General features: G+C 41.5%; 1 protein-coding gene across 1 annotated transcript in view; it reads right to left on the bottom strand.

The window, feature by feature from the left end:
- The window catches only part of LOC103534353 (cytosolic phospholipase A2 epsilon), a 53,089-nt gene extending 37,874 nt beyond the window's left edge, over positions 1–15,215 (bottom strand). Inside the window, 3 exon segments of the mRNA XM_030451813.1 lie at positions 6,859–6,945; positions 7,270–7,461; positions 15,063–15,215. Coding sequence (XP_030307673.1) covers positions 6,859–6,945; positions 7,270–7,461; positions 15,063–15,215 — 432 coding nt within the window.
- Between the last annotated feature and the right edge of the window lie 458 nt (positions 15,216–15,673).

Here is a 15,673-nt window from a genome sequence, read left to right as displayed (position 1 = left end):
AAAAATCTTTTTAGGTTTTCCACTTGTTTTTAAAAGAGTACTTTTCATGATGGAGAAGTATCCAAGGGTTAATATTAGGGAATGTCTCAGGCTAACAGGGCAATACACAATTCTGCAAAACCAGCTTGCTTTGTGGGAGAAGGCATTTTCCTTAAAAAACACAAATATCTGACATGGACCAGTATAACAAACTGCATGGCATTGACTACAATCTATATGAAAGAAAACTGTGCCCAATTCCTTGGAGATACCATGCCTGACCAACACCAATTTCATGTGTTTAGGGATTTTACATCTTCAAAGAATATTTCCATCATGTCCAGCAGCAACAGGAAAACCAACCAGAGATACAGAAAATGGGCAAAGGTTGTTATGGCCTCAGGACAGATGGCTGTCTGGATTCCTTGACTGGGGGAGAAGTTGTGGAAAACTTGTCAAAATACATGAAGCTTATAAAAAGGAAGGGGAGGGCACTGTGGTTCTGTCATAAGTGACAGAATATTAAGGGTGAATAAGCACTGGGATTGGCTTCCTGTATCATAGTTTAGGAAGAGAAGCAGAAGAAAAGGAGGAATTTCAGAAATTTCAGGCTATATTGAGTAATAAATTCCCAAACCAATGTATGATTATAATAGGAACAGGTCTTATTAGACAGTTGGGATAACACAGTGAGACTGCAGTGAATACCAGATCACAGCAATCTGCACAGGAAAGAAAATACTGTTTCAAAGTCTATCAAATCCTAAGGGCTGACTGCATTCACAGATGTTATCAGCAGATTTGAGTTGGCTACCTCTAAAAAGAGGGGAAGACATAAATTATTTAAAATATATGTTAAAATGAGACTCTGAGGTAGTCAGGTTATGGAGTAGTAATGATTTTTTAAAGAACTTCTGAGTAAAGCATCAATAAAACCCAAATGTTACAGCATTAAAATGAGGTAGATTTGGGAATAAAAGAGATTTAGTTTGCAGTTCTATAGCAAGGGTCTGTGGAATGATGATGGAGATTTGCAGAAAGGTATTCAGCCAAATAATACTGAAGGTAAAGTACATATCAGGGACAGTTTGTATCAATTCAGTGATGTGGAGGCCTGATAGTGGCCTCTGATGTTCAGGAAGAGCTTGATTATGCGTTGAGATAATGACAGAAGGCAAATAGATCAGTAATTCTTAGTAAAGTCACCTCACAAAACAAAAACAACCCCAACAGGCAGCTAAAGTCAGAAGGTGTTGTGAAAGCTGATGACCAAAAAGTTTGGAAAGATCATCTGAAGTGAAAATGGAGGAGTGTTGGTGGTGGAGGATGATGAAATAACTGGGAGATGTTATCTATTTTCTGAGCAACTTCAATTAAAATAATTGGGAGAAACTCTCAAATGAAATAAAAGAAAACACATTCACAGATGCTGCTACTGGGAAAAAAGTCAAAGACTGCTAAAAAGGTAAAAGCAGAAGAAAACAGTGAGTCAAGACAGAATGACAGCTGATGTGTAAAGCATTGGACCACAGGGAACTCATCATGACAAAATTTGCAGCAACCTCCCAGATAATTTCCATCTCTATGAGGATGAAAGACCCGAAGGTCACGAAGGGAATTTGAAAAAACTGCAGTAATTCTCAGGAAATGAAGTTATCCAATGAAATTACAAGAATGGATTTTGGAGAAAATGCTGGGTAATTTAAAAACATATTAAAGTGAACCAGTGCCTAAAATAACCATAAAGCTTTGAGTTCAAGCTTATAACAAGGAATTGTAATGGCAGGATGTTTTCTGTAAGTTGTCCAGCTAAATACTGACACTTTTTGCTGGGAGGTACAAAAGCAGCAGACACAAAACAACAAGAGGGCTGCCAAGTGCTGAACAAAAGCATCCTCTTCACTGGGCTATGAGGAGTAGAAATCTTGGTTGCTGGGTGAGTGGATTCCAAAACTAAATAAGAAGTCAATCACTGCTGCTTAAAGTCATATGTAGGAAACAGGATATTTTATAGGTCTGTTTGTTCTAAAAAGAGGAGGTAAAATCTCAGCAGTATGAATCCAGGCTGAGCCAGCTCCAGACAACCATTTCAACCATTATTCTTAGACCACCCCATTATAACTCTATTTCTTCATTCCTCAACCTTCTTTTGTTATTCAAGAGCAAACAGTCTTTGTGTTTGCCCATTTGTTTCTATACCTTTCTTAATAGCAGTACTCAAAAGTAGAGAAAAACATAAAAACCTCAGCAAAAATTCAGGAGAAAGAAAGGGAAGAGTTAAAGGAATTGCATATAGTGCTGGTAAGGGAAGAGTTAAAGGAATTGAATATAGTGCTGTTGCTCTTTTAGAATTATTTAATGGTCCCAGTCCTTCAGCCAGAAATCCAAGCACTGGCTGTGTCCAAGCACACTCCTGAGAGGCACTGAAGCCCACTGGAGTAGAGATTATGTGAAAAATACATCAGAAGAACTTTATACTTTGCATGAAAATGTAGACAAACTGATAAGAGACTTTGAGTATGGGAGGGCTATGTTAGGAAGGAAAAAACCCATCCCAGACAATAGAACATACCTGGTGTTTCCATAAAGAATAGCGAGGTATTACACAGATTAGATAGTGTCAAAGATTATGCCAGGGCTGAAGCACTTAATTTCAAGTGGAATCACAATGAGAAAGCAGATTAAAATACTTGGTGTCACAGGAAGATGGCTTGGTGCAAAGACCAGGAGTTTATTATTTAAATTGGAAGGCTTGCTAAGGGAAAAATGGGGCAATGTACCCGATCAGCTGTAATGTACAGATTAGAAATTTGATTGAGAAGCAAGGATCATTTCTCACTTTTAGGAGGAGGTGTGTAAGGGAAAAGCCACTACAATGTGCATAGGAACTGTGTGCCAGGAGAAAACCTCACCAAAAGGTTGCCCAAGAAGTCCAAGTTCTGCCAGGCAGCAAACTAGAGCTGTCATCATTGGAACAAAGACCACAAGAGCAAGAATGGAAAAAGAGAGTCAAGGAATTAACAAGAGAGGGAAGTGAAGCTGGGAGATGCATTCAGCAAAAGTATCTGGTGCTATAAAAGGTGGAGCCAGTCAGGTCCCAGCTGTACAGACAGAGGGGTGGTCAGAGCGAGCATCCTTCCTTCAAGATTCACTATTTCCCCCACCAAAGGTAACCTTGCATGAGACACCTCAACCACAGGGACCTTTTCTAGAGGGAAGGCTGAGAGGGCCCTTGGTAACATCATGGCTTTTTCTAGTTTTGTGGAAAAATTTAAAGGAATGTGCATCTCTTCACATGTATGGCTTAAATGGATTAAAAAAAAAAACGATTGAATTTCTCCCAGACCTTCTCTGGTTTTTGATATTTTTGTCCAGCAGAATCCTTTGTTGTGCATCCCTGCCCTATACTAGTGCTACTAATCTTGTATGCTTCCTAGTTTCTTGCTCTTTGCATGAGTGTGTGTAAGTTCTCAGTGTATTCAGAGATGATGAAACAACAACTAATTATTTTTAGCTAACAATCTGCCAGGGAAAAGACCATTTTTTTTTTTTTTTCATTTTGGGAAGTAACAAATTATCCTTCATAAGGTAATTGTCCTGGTCTGGGCCAGTATAAAGGTGATTTTCTGTCTTGTACTTTTGCTTTTAGCTCAGTCTCTTGTAAGTAGTTGCACTTGCTGAAATTAACAGCAAGTTTCTCAGACAGTGTCTGCTCCTAGGACTGATAACACTTGATGTTTATAGTTACTGCTAGAGACTGGTGTGCAGAGCCAAGGACACTGCTCAGCTCTGAGGAAAACATTTTACCCTCCAGGAGGATAAAGAGGTCCCACCTGAGCCCTCCTTTGGGGAGGAACAGACAAGATAGATGCCAGAATTGACCAAACAGAGTATTCCATCCCATATACATCACACTCAGTATAAATTTGAGGCATCACGAGGGCCGAGCCAGATCTTTTCCAGATTTCCAGACTTCTGGATTTCCTGATTTCCCTGCTTCCCTTCCTTCACCTGGCATCCTGGAAGGATCCCATCCATTCCTCTGCCTGTGCTCCTGATCCGTGCCAGCCCATATCTGTGTGTTCCTGCCTCCAGTTCCCGACTGCTGCTGACTCCAGGATTCCAGCCTGGACTTTCCCAGGGCTGCCCTGCAGCCTCGGTGGTGACGTGAGAGTTATTGGGGAAAAGGAGGGAGGAATGTGGTTTCCATTTTCCTGTATATTTGTATATATTTAGTAATTTTACCTATTTATCATTACTGTTTCATTAAAGTTGTGCAGTTTAGTTTCCAACCCATCAGTCTCTCTCCCTTATTCTCTCTCCTTTCTTTATCAAGGAGGAGAGAGACATTAATAGAGAGCGTCTGTTATTCGGTTTAATTGCCGGGCCAGTGTTAAACCCTGACAGTAATACAGTTACAGATAATATCCAGTGATGAATTTTCTAAATTTACTTAATTATGGACTACCTTGCTCACGACTATTTGTAATCTTCCTTTAGTATGTTTCATCTTTCCTGTACTCATGTGTAAGGTGCTAGAAGGCAAACTCTCAATCTGGGGCTCCCTGAAACAGCTATAGATACACTCTCTAGATGCTCTTGTCCATTTTAAAATATGAAGGAGGTTTCACAAGGTTTTTATTTTCCTGAAAATGTAGCATACTTGGGTTTGCACCACAAGTAGGCAGCACAGCTAAATTCCAGGTGCAGCCCCTGGACATGTTTTTCTAAAGCCAGTCCAGTGACGATTCAGTTTATGAGACAGCTCCACAAAATCCTCCCAAACTGAAGCAAGTACTTGGGGAAGTATTTGAGCATTAGCATTAAGGGACTCAAGATCAGCTATGAGCATGTTATCCTTTGTAACTCCTCTCTCCTAATGAATATTGTCCTGTTGCATATGGCAAGTTATGGCTTGCAGACATCAAGGGAGTTACTGAAGCTGCCCAGGAAACCCAGTGCCAATGAGAGCAATTGGCCAGCTTGCACAAGTCTGTACATTTAATGCCAGTTTTCTGCCAAGCTTTATTACAGAGGAGTGAAGAGAGATTCAAAAGCCAAGAGGCAAATAGTGTCTGAGAATGTCTTGGTTGTCAAACACCAGTGGATGGCAAACAAATCTTTTGGAGGTTTGTTTGGTAGGGAGAAAAAATGACAAGAATGACAAATTAAAACAGTAGAATCATAGAATCATAGAATCCTAGGGGTTAGAAGGGACCTCGAAAGATCATCTAGTCCAACCCCCCCTGCCAGAGCAGGGCCACCTAGAGTACCTCGTGCAGGAACGTGTCCAGGCGGGTTTTGAATGTCTCCAGTGAAGGAGACTCCACGACCCCCCTGGGCAGCCTGTTCCAGGGCTCTGTCACCCTTACAGGAAAAAAATTTTTTCAAATATTCAACTTGAACCTCCTATGCTCCAATTTACACCCATTACCCCTTGTCCTATCACTGGTCATCACTGAGAAAAGCCTAACTCCATCTCCCTGACACTCACCCCTTACATATTTGAAAACATTGATGAGGTCACCCCTCAGTCTCCTTTTCTCCAGACTAAAGAGACCCAGCTCCCTCAGCCTTTCCTCATAAGGGAGATGTTCCACTCCCTTAATCATCTTAGTAGCTCTAAGAGAGAAGGTCCCATAGTCCCCATATGCAGAGGTTTATGGTCACAGGATTTTTTGTATCTTACTTTATGCCCATTCAAAAACACGTGCTCAATTCTAATAATCTCTATACACAAGTAACCACCTTAGTGGCAAAGAAAGGTTGGATGCTTTTAGCCAGGAGTATTCTAAACCAAAACACAAGTTCCATATAAATGCAGCAAATAATTTTTAAAATGTTACAGAGTTCAGTTCATTGCATTGCCCAGGAGTCTTTTTTCCTGCTTTAGTGCATTCCCATATGGAACTTTAGGGCGTATGCGTAGAGCAAATTACTGACACCTAAATGCCATGTCAGGCTTTGTTTTGCTACTTTACATCAAGTTCACACCCCACTGGCAGTTTGTCACTAATTTCCATCTGTAGGAACTGCCAGAATGCTACTGACAAGAGATCAGTTTGATCAATCTGTTTGATAAGATTGTGCCGCATGTAAGTAAAATTCCCTTTGTAGTTTTCTATTGCTTTGGAAGGCTGGTTGCACAAACAAGGAATTGAACATGGAGGTTCCCTGTGAGCTACAAACACTTGAATCACACATCATTTAAGATATATCACCAAAGGAAGGACAGCTTTTTCTTTGGAGCCACCAAGTTTTACTTTGAGGACGATTGACACAAAGTGGAGTTGGCCACAAGCTCAGCAGCCGTGAAGACAAAACTCATCTCTGATACAGCTGATAGGGTTTTAATGCAAATATATTTCTGTCACAGTCCCTGTAAATATTGCTAGAGTTGTTCTTTTGCTGGGATTAGTTGTACCATGCTCAAAATGGGCATTTGTGCTGGAAACTGGCATTAATGACCAAAACTCAAAAGACTGCCAACCACTGTGTTTTAACTTTGCAACACTGACAGAGTTGCCCATTCATGCTGGCCTAAAACTCCACTAAAGTCAGAAAAGATAGATAGCATTAAAAGAAGGCCAAAGTAATCCCATTTTATCAGTAAGTTAAGAACATTTTTCCCTAAAGAATTTTAATAAGAAATAAACCCATGAAAATAAACCACTGTGTAAATATATAAAGGAACAGAATAAAAAAAACAAATGGAATGCAGACATTTCACCTAAAGAAAATTTTCTTTTAATAAGTGTTCCTGTTTCTAAAGAAGCACGTGAATTTTTAGTAACCAAGTTTAAAAAAAAATTCCTACTCTTCCCCCCACAAAAATATTGATTTAGTCCCCCCCTATTTTTAGTTTTCTGAAACTGGTACCTTAGCATCAGTGTTGCTTGGGGCTACAGAGCCCATCATCTGTTTTCTTTCTTCATTTTCCAAGGGGCTTCCTTTGCTGCTCAAACACTGTTGATAAAGGCAGAACAAGGAAGAAAAAAGAGAGTGAAAACCACATTTTCTACTTATTTCCACTCCTCAACTTGATATTGTGGAAATAGGCAATTCACACCTCCTGACTGTGAGTGGTTAATAAAGTGGCAGCTGTTCCTGTGCCATATGGAAAGGTGTTTACTCCATGTTCTCATTTCTGTGAATAGCCAAGGAAGGACATCCTTGTTTTCTTGGAGGTTTATGTCCAACAGGCAAGGGTGGACTTGACCTGTTTAAAGTCTGGGGACAAGTCCAAATCAAAGGAAGGTTTCTGCCAGGCTGACTCTGTTTTCCACTTACCTGAGGGAAGGCAGAGCTTGATGCCATTGGAACTGCTGCTGCATTGAAAGCAGGTGCTGTGGATGGCACCTGGATATTGGGCTCCACAGTTGCTGGTGCCTCCTGAAACATATTTACAGCCTTGAAGAGTGTCAGAAGTTGCTGAACAGGTGTTTTGTTACCTTGAGTCAGAGCTCCACCCCTCCGTGATTTCTGAAACAGGAAAATTTCCCACCCACTTTTCCAAAGAGCACGTCTGATGTAAGATGAGAAGGTTCATATCTGCAGGTCTTGTGACAGGGCAGAATGTGAGAAACCAAATTGTGCCCACCTGAGGACTCCTCGAAATGTAATAACAGGGGTAACATCACTGATGAGCTGATAGAAGTAATCTATGAAAGGTACCCCTACAGTAATAATCTAAATTAATGGTAAAAATAGCCCAATCTTCGTATTGTCTCCATGCAAACTCCCCAGATCCCATGCACAATGGCTTTCATGATATAAAATAATAATAAAAAATGAGGACTAAAGGAATATTTTTCCCTAAAAAGTGCTGTTGCATCATAATTTGGGCACCTGTGTGTGTTTTCATTCTAGTGCTCTACTTCAAAAGAAATGAAACCAGGGAGGAATTCAATAAACACAATTTCTGTGCTCTCTAAACCACAACATATCACTTCTCCATTTAAAATGTTTTACTGATTTCTGGAATTTACATTTAATACAGTATCCATCTTAACAAATTTTAATGATAAACAAACCTTTCACCCGGAAAAAACCTGTGAAACATTTCAGCCAATGAAAATAACAATGTTTTAAGAGATTTTAGTTCTTTACTTCTGTATCCTCTGGTTTAGAACTGACAGTTTCTGTTGTAAAACCATTTAGATGTCTGAGAAACTTTATTCAAATCACCAGCTGGCTGGACATTCCTAGCAGATTATTGTAATTTAGTGGACATTTCAGGACTTCTTTTTAATCTCATGAGGATCTTCCTTTGTCCAGCACATCTCTAGGAAGCTAAATGATTTAATTTTCCAATCTCTTATGCAAGCATTACTAGGCACATATCCATCTGTATTGAAAGTCCTCCCAAATGATTAAAAGTAGTGCTCATGAAAGGACTTGAGATTAACAGGATGACAAAGCATGGTGCTTCCTATGAGAGATCTGCATGAATATGAAATCACAGCCAGTCTGTGGCAATGAGTGTTGCACCTTGACTGACAGAAACCAGACACAAACCCAATCACTTCCAGCAGTCTCATTCCATACTTTTCTTCCATGCACAGGGGAATCAATATGAAAAGCTGGTGTTACAAGGCGAAGAAGTTAAGATAGTTTCCCTAACTCACATGAATATTCCAGCATTTCAAAAGTTGGATTTCTTAGGTTGAATTTTATGCCTACATATTTCTGATTTTTTTTTTTTTAAATTAAATAAGCCCATTTGTTTATTGCTTTGTGAAAGTGAAAGGTTTGCTGTTTTCTCACCTTCACTGTATTGCAGTTTTTTGTTGGAATGGGAACTACTTAACTGGAACTAGAATTAGATAAACTACAGCAATGGCCAAAGGATAGTCTCAAGCCTCTCCCCCTCTTTGGCTGATGTTTGGTTTTAAATGAGCACTTGCACTTTTGCAAAATAAAAATGTTTATAATCCTTATATATAAAAATATCAATTTATATATGCATATAAATATATAAATGTTTATAATCCTTATATATAGATATATATATATATCCTAACCTTATTTTTTTCTGTACAAAAGGGTGACTAGAAACAGTTTAGAGAAAAGTAACTGTACATATAAAACCACACTTATTCTCCATTTCTTTTTTTACAGCCTATCTGTCTCCTTGGCTGAAGTGCCTGCTAGAGGTGAAGCACCACGACAGAGGAATAAGAACTTTTTAGTTGCAATTGAGCCCCACAAAAAGATATCAGCTCCAGGTCTTATCTCTGAAATCTACAGAAGCTAACAGGTATCTAATAGGTTTTTGCATGAGAGTCAGGTTTCATTTACGTGTCTCATATTGCATCTTTGGTTTCAAGACTAAAGGAAATGAGAAGGGGGGGAAGAAGCCACCAGCATCCCTTAGACGTGACCTTAGGGTGACTAAGAGTTGCCTGTTGCCCAACAACTAACTCTTCATTCCTGACTCCAGCCTTCCCAGTATGAAATATCTGTTCCTTAGTCTAGAGCCAAAGGTACCTTTGACCCAAAGCTGGCACTGGTATTGAATTCCCTAAATTAGTTCCAAGTTCAAGTTGCTTTTCACTCTGAACCACTGTTCTCTTTGAGGCAAACATGGCCTCTTCGCATGGCATGCACTTAACTTTGGCTTGGCCTTACCCAAGTGGCATTTCTGAGGGGTCAGTACTGGGACCAGTGCTCTATAGCATCCTTGTTGGCAACATGGGTGATGGAATTGGGTGCACCCTCAGGAAGTTTTCCAGTGATACCCAGCTGTGGGGTGCAGTCAACACAGCAGCCGAAGGGGTGGCCATCAAGAGGGACCTTGACAGGCTTGAGAGGTGGCCCCATGCCAACCTCATGAAGCTCAGGAAGGTCCTACACCAGGGTTGGGGCAATTCCAGTCACAAATACAGGCTGGAACAGGTTGCCCTGGGAGACTGTGGATGCCTCCTCCCTGGAAGTGTTTGAGGCCAAGTTGGATGGGGCTTTGAACAACCTGGTCTAGTGGAAAGTGTCCCTCTGCATAGCAGGGAGGTTGGAACTAAGTGGTCCCTTCCAACCCAACCCATTTTTATGAATCTGTGATAAATTAAGTAATCTAAATTAAATAATCTAAAGTGTAGACTTCTTGACAAAGCTCATTGCCTGCATGCCCTAGGTACTAACTGGAGGAAAAAGCCAGCAGAACAAGAGCAAGTAGTAACTAGTCCCTTCTATATTGGATTGTTCTGGAGAAGCCTAAATGTCCAGGTCATATTTGACACCTAAATTCTGAATGGCTGAAAGTAGGTGAGGCAAATCCCACTCTGAGTAATGAGTATACATATCCTCTTTAATCACTTGTTTCCAAAGTTTCTGATGCTGAGGGAAGTTGACATGGAGGAACTTGGTTCTGTGGTTAACATGTGATTCACTCTGTCACAATGTGAAGCTGCAAAACACCCTTGGGCAAAAGATCCATTAGCATATATATAAAAAAAATCTTCTCATGGATTCTTTCAATTACTAAAGTAGAGACTTTGTGATAACAAGGGTGGCAGAGAATGCAAAATACAATGCTGCAATTGCACCAGTACTTCCTGACATATTCCAGTTTGGGGTCACCTTGAGCTCCAGTGATCATGAACAGAACGGTTCTGGATTGCTGTTAATAAAGCACAAGTTGTGCCCTGGAGTATTAAGAGAGAAATAATAGAGAGAAATATGAAGTTGGGTCTTCCATGGAGAGACCTGATTGCTTTCTATAACTACCTGAAAGGACGCTGTAGGGAGGTTGGTGCTGGTCTCTTCTTACGGGTAATTGGCAACAGAACAAGAGGGAAATGGCTTCAAAAGGCATCAGGGCAGGTTTAGACTGGACATTAGGAAAAAAACTGGTCAGTGGTCAGACACTGGAATAGGCTGGCCAGGGAGGTGGTTGGGTCACCACCTCTAGATGTGTTTAAGGCTCGTATAGATGTGGTGTTGGGGGATATGGTTTAGGGGATATTTTTGTAGAGTAGGGATGATGGTTGGACTTGATGATCCCAAGGGTCTTTTCCAATCTGAAAGATTTTCTGATGCTATGAAACCTCAGACTGCAATCTCTGGAAGTTCAGCAGCTGCTTCATAAGCATCTGGGATGTATTTGGCACATCAGTGCCTTCCAGCACCTGCAGGTGTCCTACAAGAAAGCTGGAGAGGGACTTCATGCAAGGGTAGGTAGTGATAGAAGGACAAGGGGCAATGGCTTTGAACTAGAAGAAGGCAGTTTTAGGTTAGGTATTAGGAAGAAATTCTTTACTGGGAGCATGGTGACACATTGGAACAAGTTGCCCAGAGAGGCTGTTGTTGCCTCATCAAGCTCGGGTTGGATGGGGCTTTGAGCAGCCTGATTTAGTGGGAGGTGTGCCTGCCCATGAAAAGGGGTTAGAAATAGATTATGTTTAAGATCCCTTCCATCCCAAATCATTCTGTGATCTGAGGGAAGGACAGAGAGGAGAAGAGAGTTACAACTTTCTGAAGATTATGCACTCCCCACAGGTCAAACAAGACATTTAGTGCAGCCAAAGAAGCACAAAAGCTATGCTGGCCCACCCTTAGATACCCACATTTAAAGCAATTTTGGGGCCTGTCTGTCAGCTGGTAGGCTAGTAGTGAGATGCAGATCACCCAAAGTTGCTCAGTCTTGAAATGGTGCCATTTGAGGCTTTTTTTCTCTAATATTTTTTCTTCTTCCTGACAAGTCTGATGTCTAAAACTACAATCAGCATGGTCTAAAATGTTGAGAGTGATGCTCAAAGACATGGGCTGGATCAGAGTTAATGGCTCAAAGGTTTATTAAATAAAATATCAGCTAGATTTTATGTTTTCTTTTGACCCTTCTCAACCATTCTCAATGATGATCCTTTCCAGCCTCTTTCCCATCCTTCCCAGCTCCTCTGCAGCCTACAGACTTTCCTTTTTGTCTCATGGATATCATGGGGTTTTTTTCCTCACTCCCTAGCAATGCCATGAGCCCCCCATGCTTCAGGACACCTTTCCCTCAGATTTCCCAGACCACCTTCCTGAACATAGGACAAAAGGAAGGTCCTGCTTCCCTGAAAGCCCTTCTGGTTTACTCTTGGTTAGTATCTTTACTAGAAGCAGCCATCTTCTACTCCCCAGAGCTACAGGAATATGTAGCTGATGTGACTCAGAGCCATATGCTGCTTCAGGCATATTAAAAGTTATAACACATCATGGCCCATCTGAACAGAAGTAAAAAAACGTTCTAGTTCACCTCAGCAATTGAGAGACCATCTGTCCTAGTTTGGGCCAGGATAAAGGTGATTTTCTGTCTTGTACTTTTGCTTTCAGCTAAGTCTCTTGTAAGTAGCTGCACTTGCTGAAATTAACAGCAAGTTTCTCAGACAATGTGTGCTTCTAGGACTGATAACACTTGATGTTTATAGTTACTGCTAGAGACTGGTGTGCAGAGCCAAGGACACTGCTCAGCTCTGAGGAAAACATTTTACCCTCCAGGAGGATAAAGAGGTCCCACCTGAGCCCTCATTTGGGGAGGAACAGACAAGATAGATGCCAGAAGTGACCAAACAGAGTATTCCATCCCATATACGTCACACTCAGTATAAATTTGAGACATCACGAGGGCCAAGCCGGATTTCCTCATTTCCTGCTTCCCTTCCTTCTCGGCATCCTGGAAGGATCCCGTCCGTTCGTTTGCCTGTGGTCCTGATCCGTGCCAGCCCATATCTGTGTGTTCCTGCCTCCAGTTCCCGACTGCTGCTGACTCCAGGATTCCAGCCTGGACTTTCCCAGGGCTGCCCTGCAGCCTCGGTGGTGATGTGAGAGTTATTGGAGGAAAGGGGAGAGGAATGTGGTATCCATTTTCCTGTATATTTGTATATATTTAGTAATTTTTCCTATTTATCATTACTGTTTCATTAAAGTTGTGTAGTTTAGTTTCCAACCCATAAGTCTCTCTCCCTTATTCTCTCTCCTTTCTCTATCAAGGAGAGAGAGATTAATAGAGAGCGTCTGTTATTCGGTTTAATTGCTGGGCCAGTGTTAAACCGTGACACCATCACAAAGCCCATGACAACAACAGTGAATATAATTCCTAAGAGTCAGGCTTTAGTATGGCTGTGAAACTTCTCCTGAGCCACACTGTTGCTGCTGGTGACCCATACGTCCTCTGTTTTAGTAGGATAAATACACTGATCACAATGAGAAAGGTGTACATCTATTCACTCATAATTCAAATATGAGCACATCAGGACAGAAGAAGCTGAATGGATTGAGAAAAATTGGGCTATAACAACAGAAAAAGGGGTGTTTCTGTCCACCAGGAGCATTATACTGCTTTTAGGAGGGCTCTGTATGCTTCTCTCTGTGACAAATACAGGTAGAGAAATTTGTTGTTACATGTATACTAAGAAATAACTTAAATTCAGAAAATATTTCAGAAACAGTCTGAAAAGTACTTCCTGTCCTGGACAAATACTGACAGTAGCTCAGACTTGTTATTTGGCCTGGTTATTCTTTCACAGAACATAACCTCTCTTCTGATACATCTGACTTGGAGGAGACCTGTGCATGTACATAAGTGCTTTACTTTTTTTACTACTGAGCTTATATATTAAGCTCCTAAATTAGTCTTTCTATTTGTAAAGCATGCCCTGCACAGGATCCTGCTTCTTATCAGCATCACCATAGTCTTCCATCAAACACTAAGAGACAGTGAGACTGCTGAAGCAACTTATTCTGAAATAACTGCATTCTAAACCTTTTGAGCTAGTAAGTTAATGGTATCTTTATCTTGATAAAATCAGCAAGTGCTCGTAGGATATGCCTTTGACTTTCCTTTTCTGGTCTAAAGCATGGGACATCATTTGCTACTGTCACCTTTAAATTTAAATTTAATTGCAGTTAACCCCAAGGAACAAAGTGTTTTACAAGAATCTGGTCCATGCATAAAACTGTTGGTCACCAGAATGCATTTTTTGACTATGGTTTCCTGGGAGGAAACCCTGTAATTTGAGAGTCCCAGGCAGGATCAGGGGACCCCAACACAGGTGACAGGTTTGCCACTGATTCTGGCAGTTCCTCCAAGTCTTCCAAATGGATCCTCAGTGTGAAGGTGACCATGGCACCTCTGAGGACATTGCCTTTTCAGCATGGTCAGTGTGGCAATATGGCAATGGCTCAGGTTTTGATATGATGAAATTAAAAAAAATTTCTCTCGTTTTCTTTGGTTTTTTTCATATTCTTTGAGGACAAAGTTTGCTGTGAGTCCAGAGCCCAGAGATGATACAATACTGCAAGAGAATGAAGTCCCTCTCTTCCTAATTAACTGAGAGGGACAGAAACAGCTTGGAGATTCTGCCCTAAAAGACACAGCCCCCTTCTTCTCCAAAACTCAGGGCAGGTGGCTGATGAGAAAACACAGGAAATGGGAAAAGGAGATGCTTTGGATGGTTGTACCCAGTTGTGGAAAGGCTGCCAGGCAATGGGGACACTTCCCAACCCACTTGGAGGCTGAAGAGGAAGAAGCAGCCCAGGATTAGGTGCCCTCACTCCACCTAATCTTGCAGTGGTGAAATCCTGGTGGCTTTTTCTTGCATGAGTGTGCTGGTTGCAGCTGGGATAGGGTTGATTTTCTTTGTAGCAGCTTCTATGGGGCAATGCTTTGGATTCGTGCTGAAAATGTTGATTAATGCAGAGACATTTTGGTTATTGCTCAGCAGTGCTCACACAGTCAAAGCCTTCTCTGCTTCTCACTCCATCCCACCAGTGAGCAAGCTGGGAGTACACAAGGAGTCAGGAGGAGACACAGCTGGGAGAGTTGACCCCAGTTTACTAAGGGGATATTCTACACCATATGAAGTCATGCTCAGTCTGTGAAGCTGGCAGAAGAAGAAGAAAATGGGGGATGTTTGCTTTATGTCATTTGTCTTCCCAAGACCAAATAACTATTGATTAAGCCCTGCTGCCCTGGAGATGGCTGAGCACCTGCCTGCTGTTGGGAAGCACTGAATTAATTCCTTGTTTGGCTTTGCCTGCATGTGTGGCTTTTGCTTTACCTATTAAACAGTCTTTATCTCAACCCATGAGTTTTTCACTTTTACCCTTCTGATTCTCTTCCCCATCTCACTGGAGGGGAGTGAATAAGCAGCTTTGAGAGGGTTATTTGGTGCTGGAGTTAAACCATCAGAGGCAGAAAGGCCTGGCTTTTGCAGAAGCTCTTGTATCCACTATCTCTCCACATCTGCAGAAGCCATGTTTCCATTGACATGTTGACTTCAAGCCTTGTTACCCATTGTGCAGTCTGAAGAGGTGTGCATGGAAGTGGATTTTGCCCTATATACCATGTGTTGTCACAGGGAAGATGGAGTGCCAGCCTTTCCAGGGCACCTGGTAGGATTTGTAAGCAGTCTTTAAATAACCCAGGCTCTGAGGGGAGTCACACTGACACTCCACAAACCTGGAGGTGGCATTCTGTGCCATCTGAGACTGAGCTATCACCCATGCCTCATGCCAGCTACCCATGAGGTGTGGTCTCAGTGATGCTAGATGTGACTCTACAAGGTCACAAAACAAAGCCATTTTTTCAGGGAATCTTAAAAGTCTTTGCAGTTGGGAATATTTGGGGTTGGTAGGCAAAAGAATCCAGCCATCATTCTGCCTGCTCCTCTGAGCAAAGTACAAACCTGTGCAGGAATCTAGTGTGGCCACTTAC

Source organism: Calypte anna, chromosome 5A, assembly GCF_003957555.1.
Source record: "Calypte anna isolate BGI_N300 chromosome 5A, bCalAnn1_v1.p, whole genome shotgun sequence".
Lineage (NCBI taxonomy): Eukaryota > Metazoa > Chordata > Aves > Apodiformes > Trochilidae > Calypte > Calypte anna.
The sequence above is the reverse complement of the archived record's forward strand: the minus strand, read 5'-3'. Positions and strand labels throughout refer to the sequence as shown.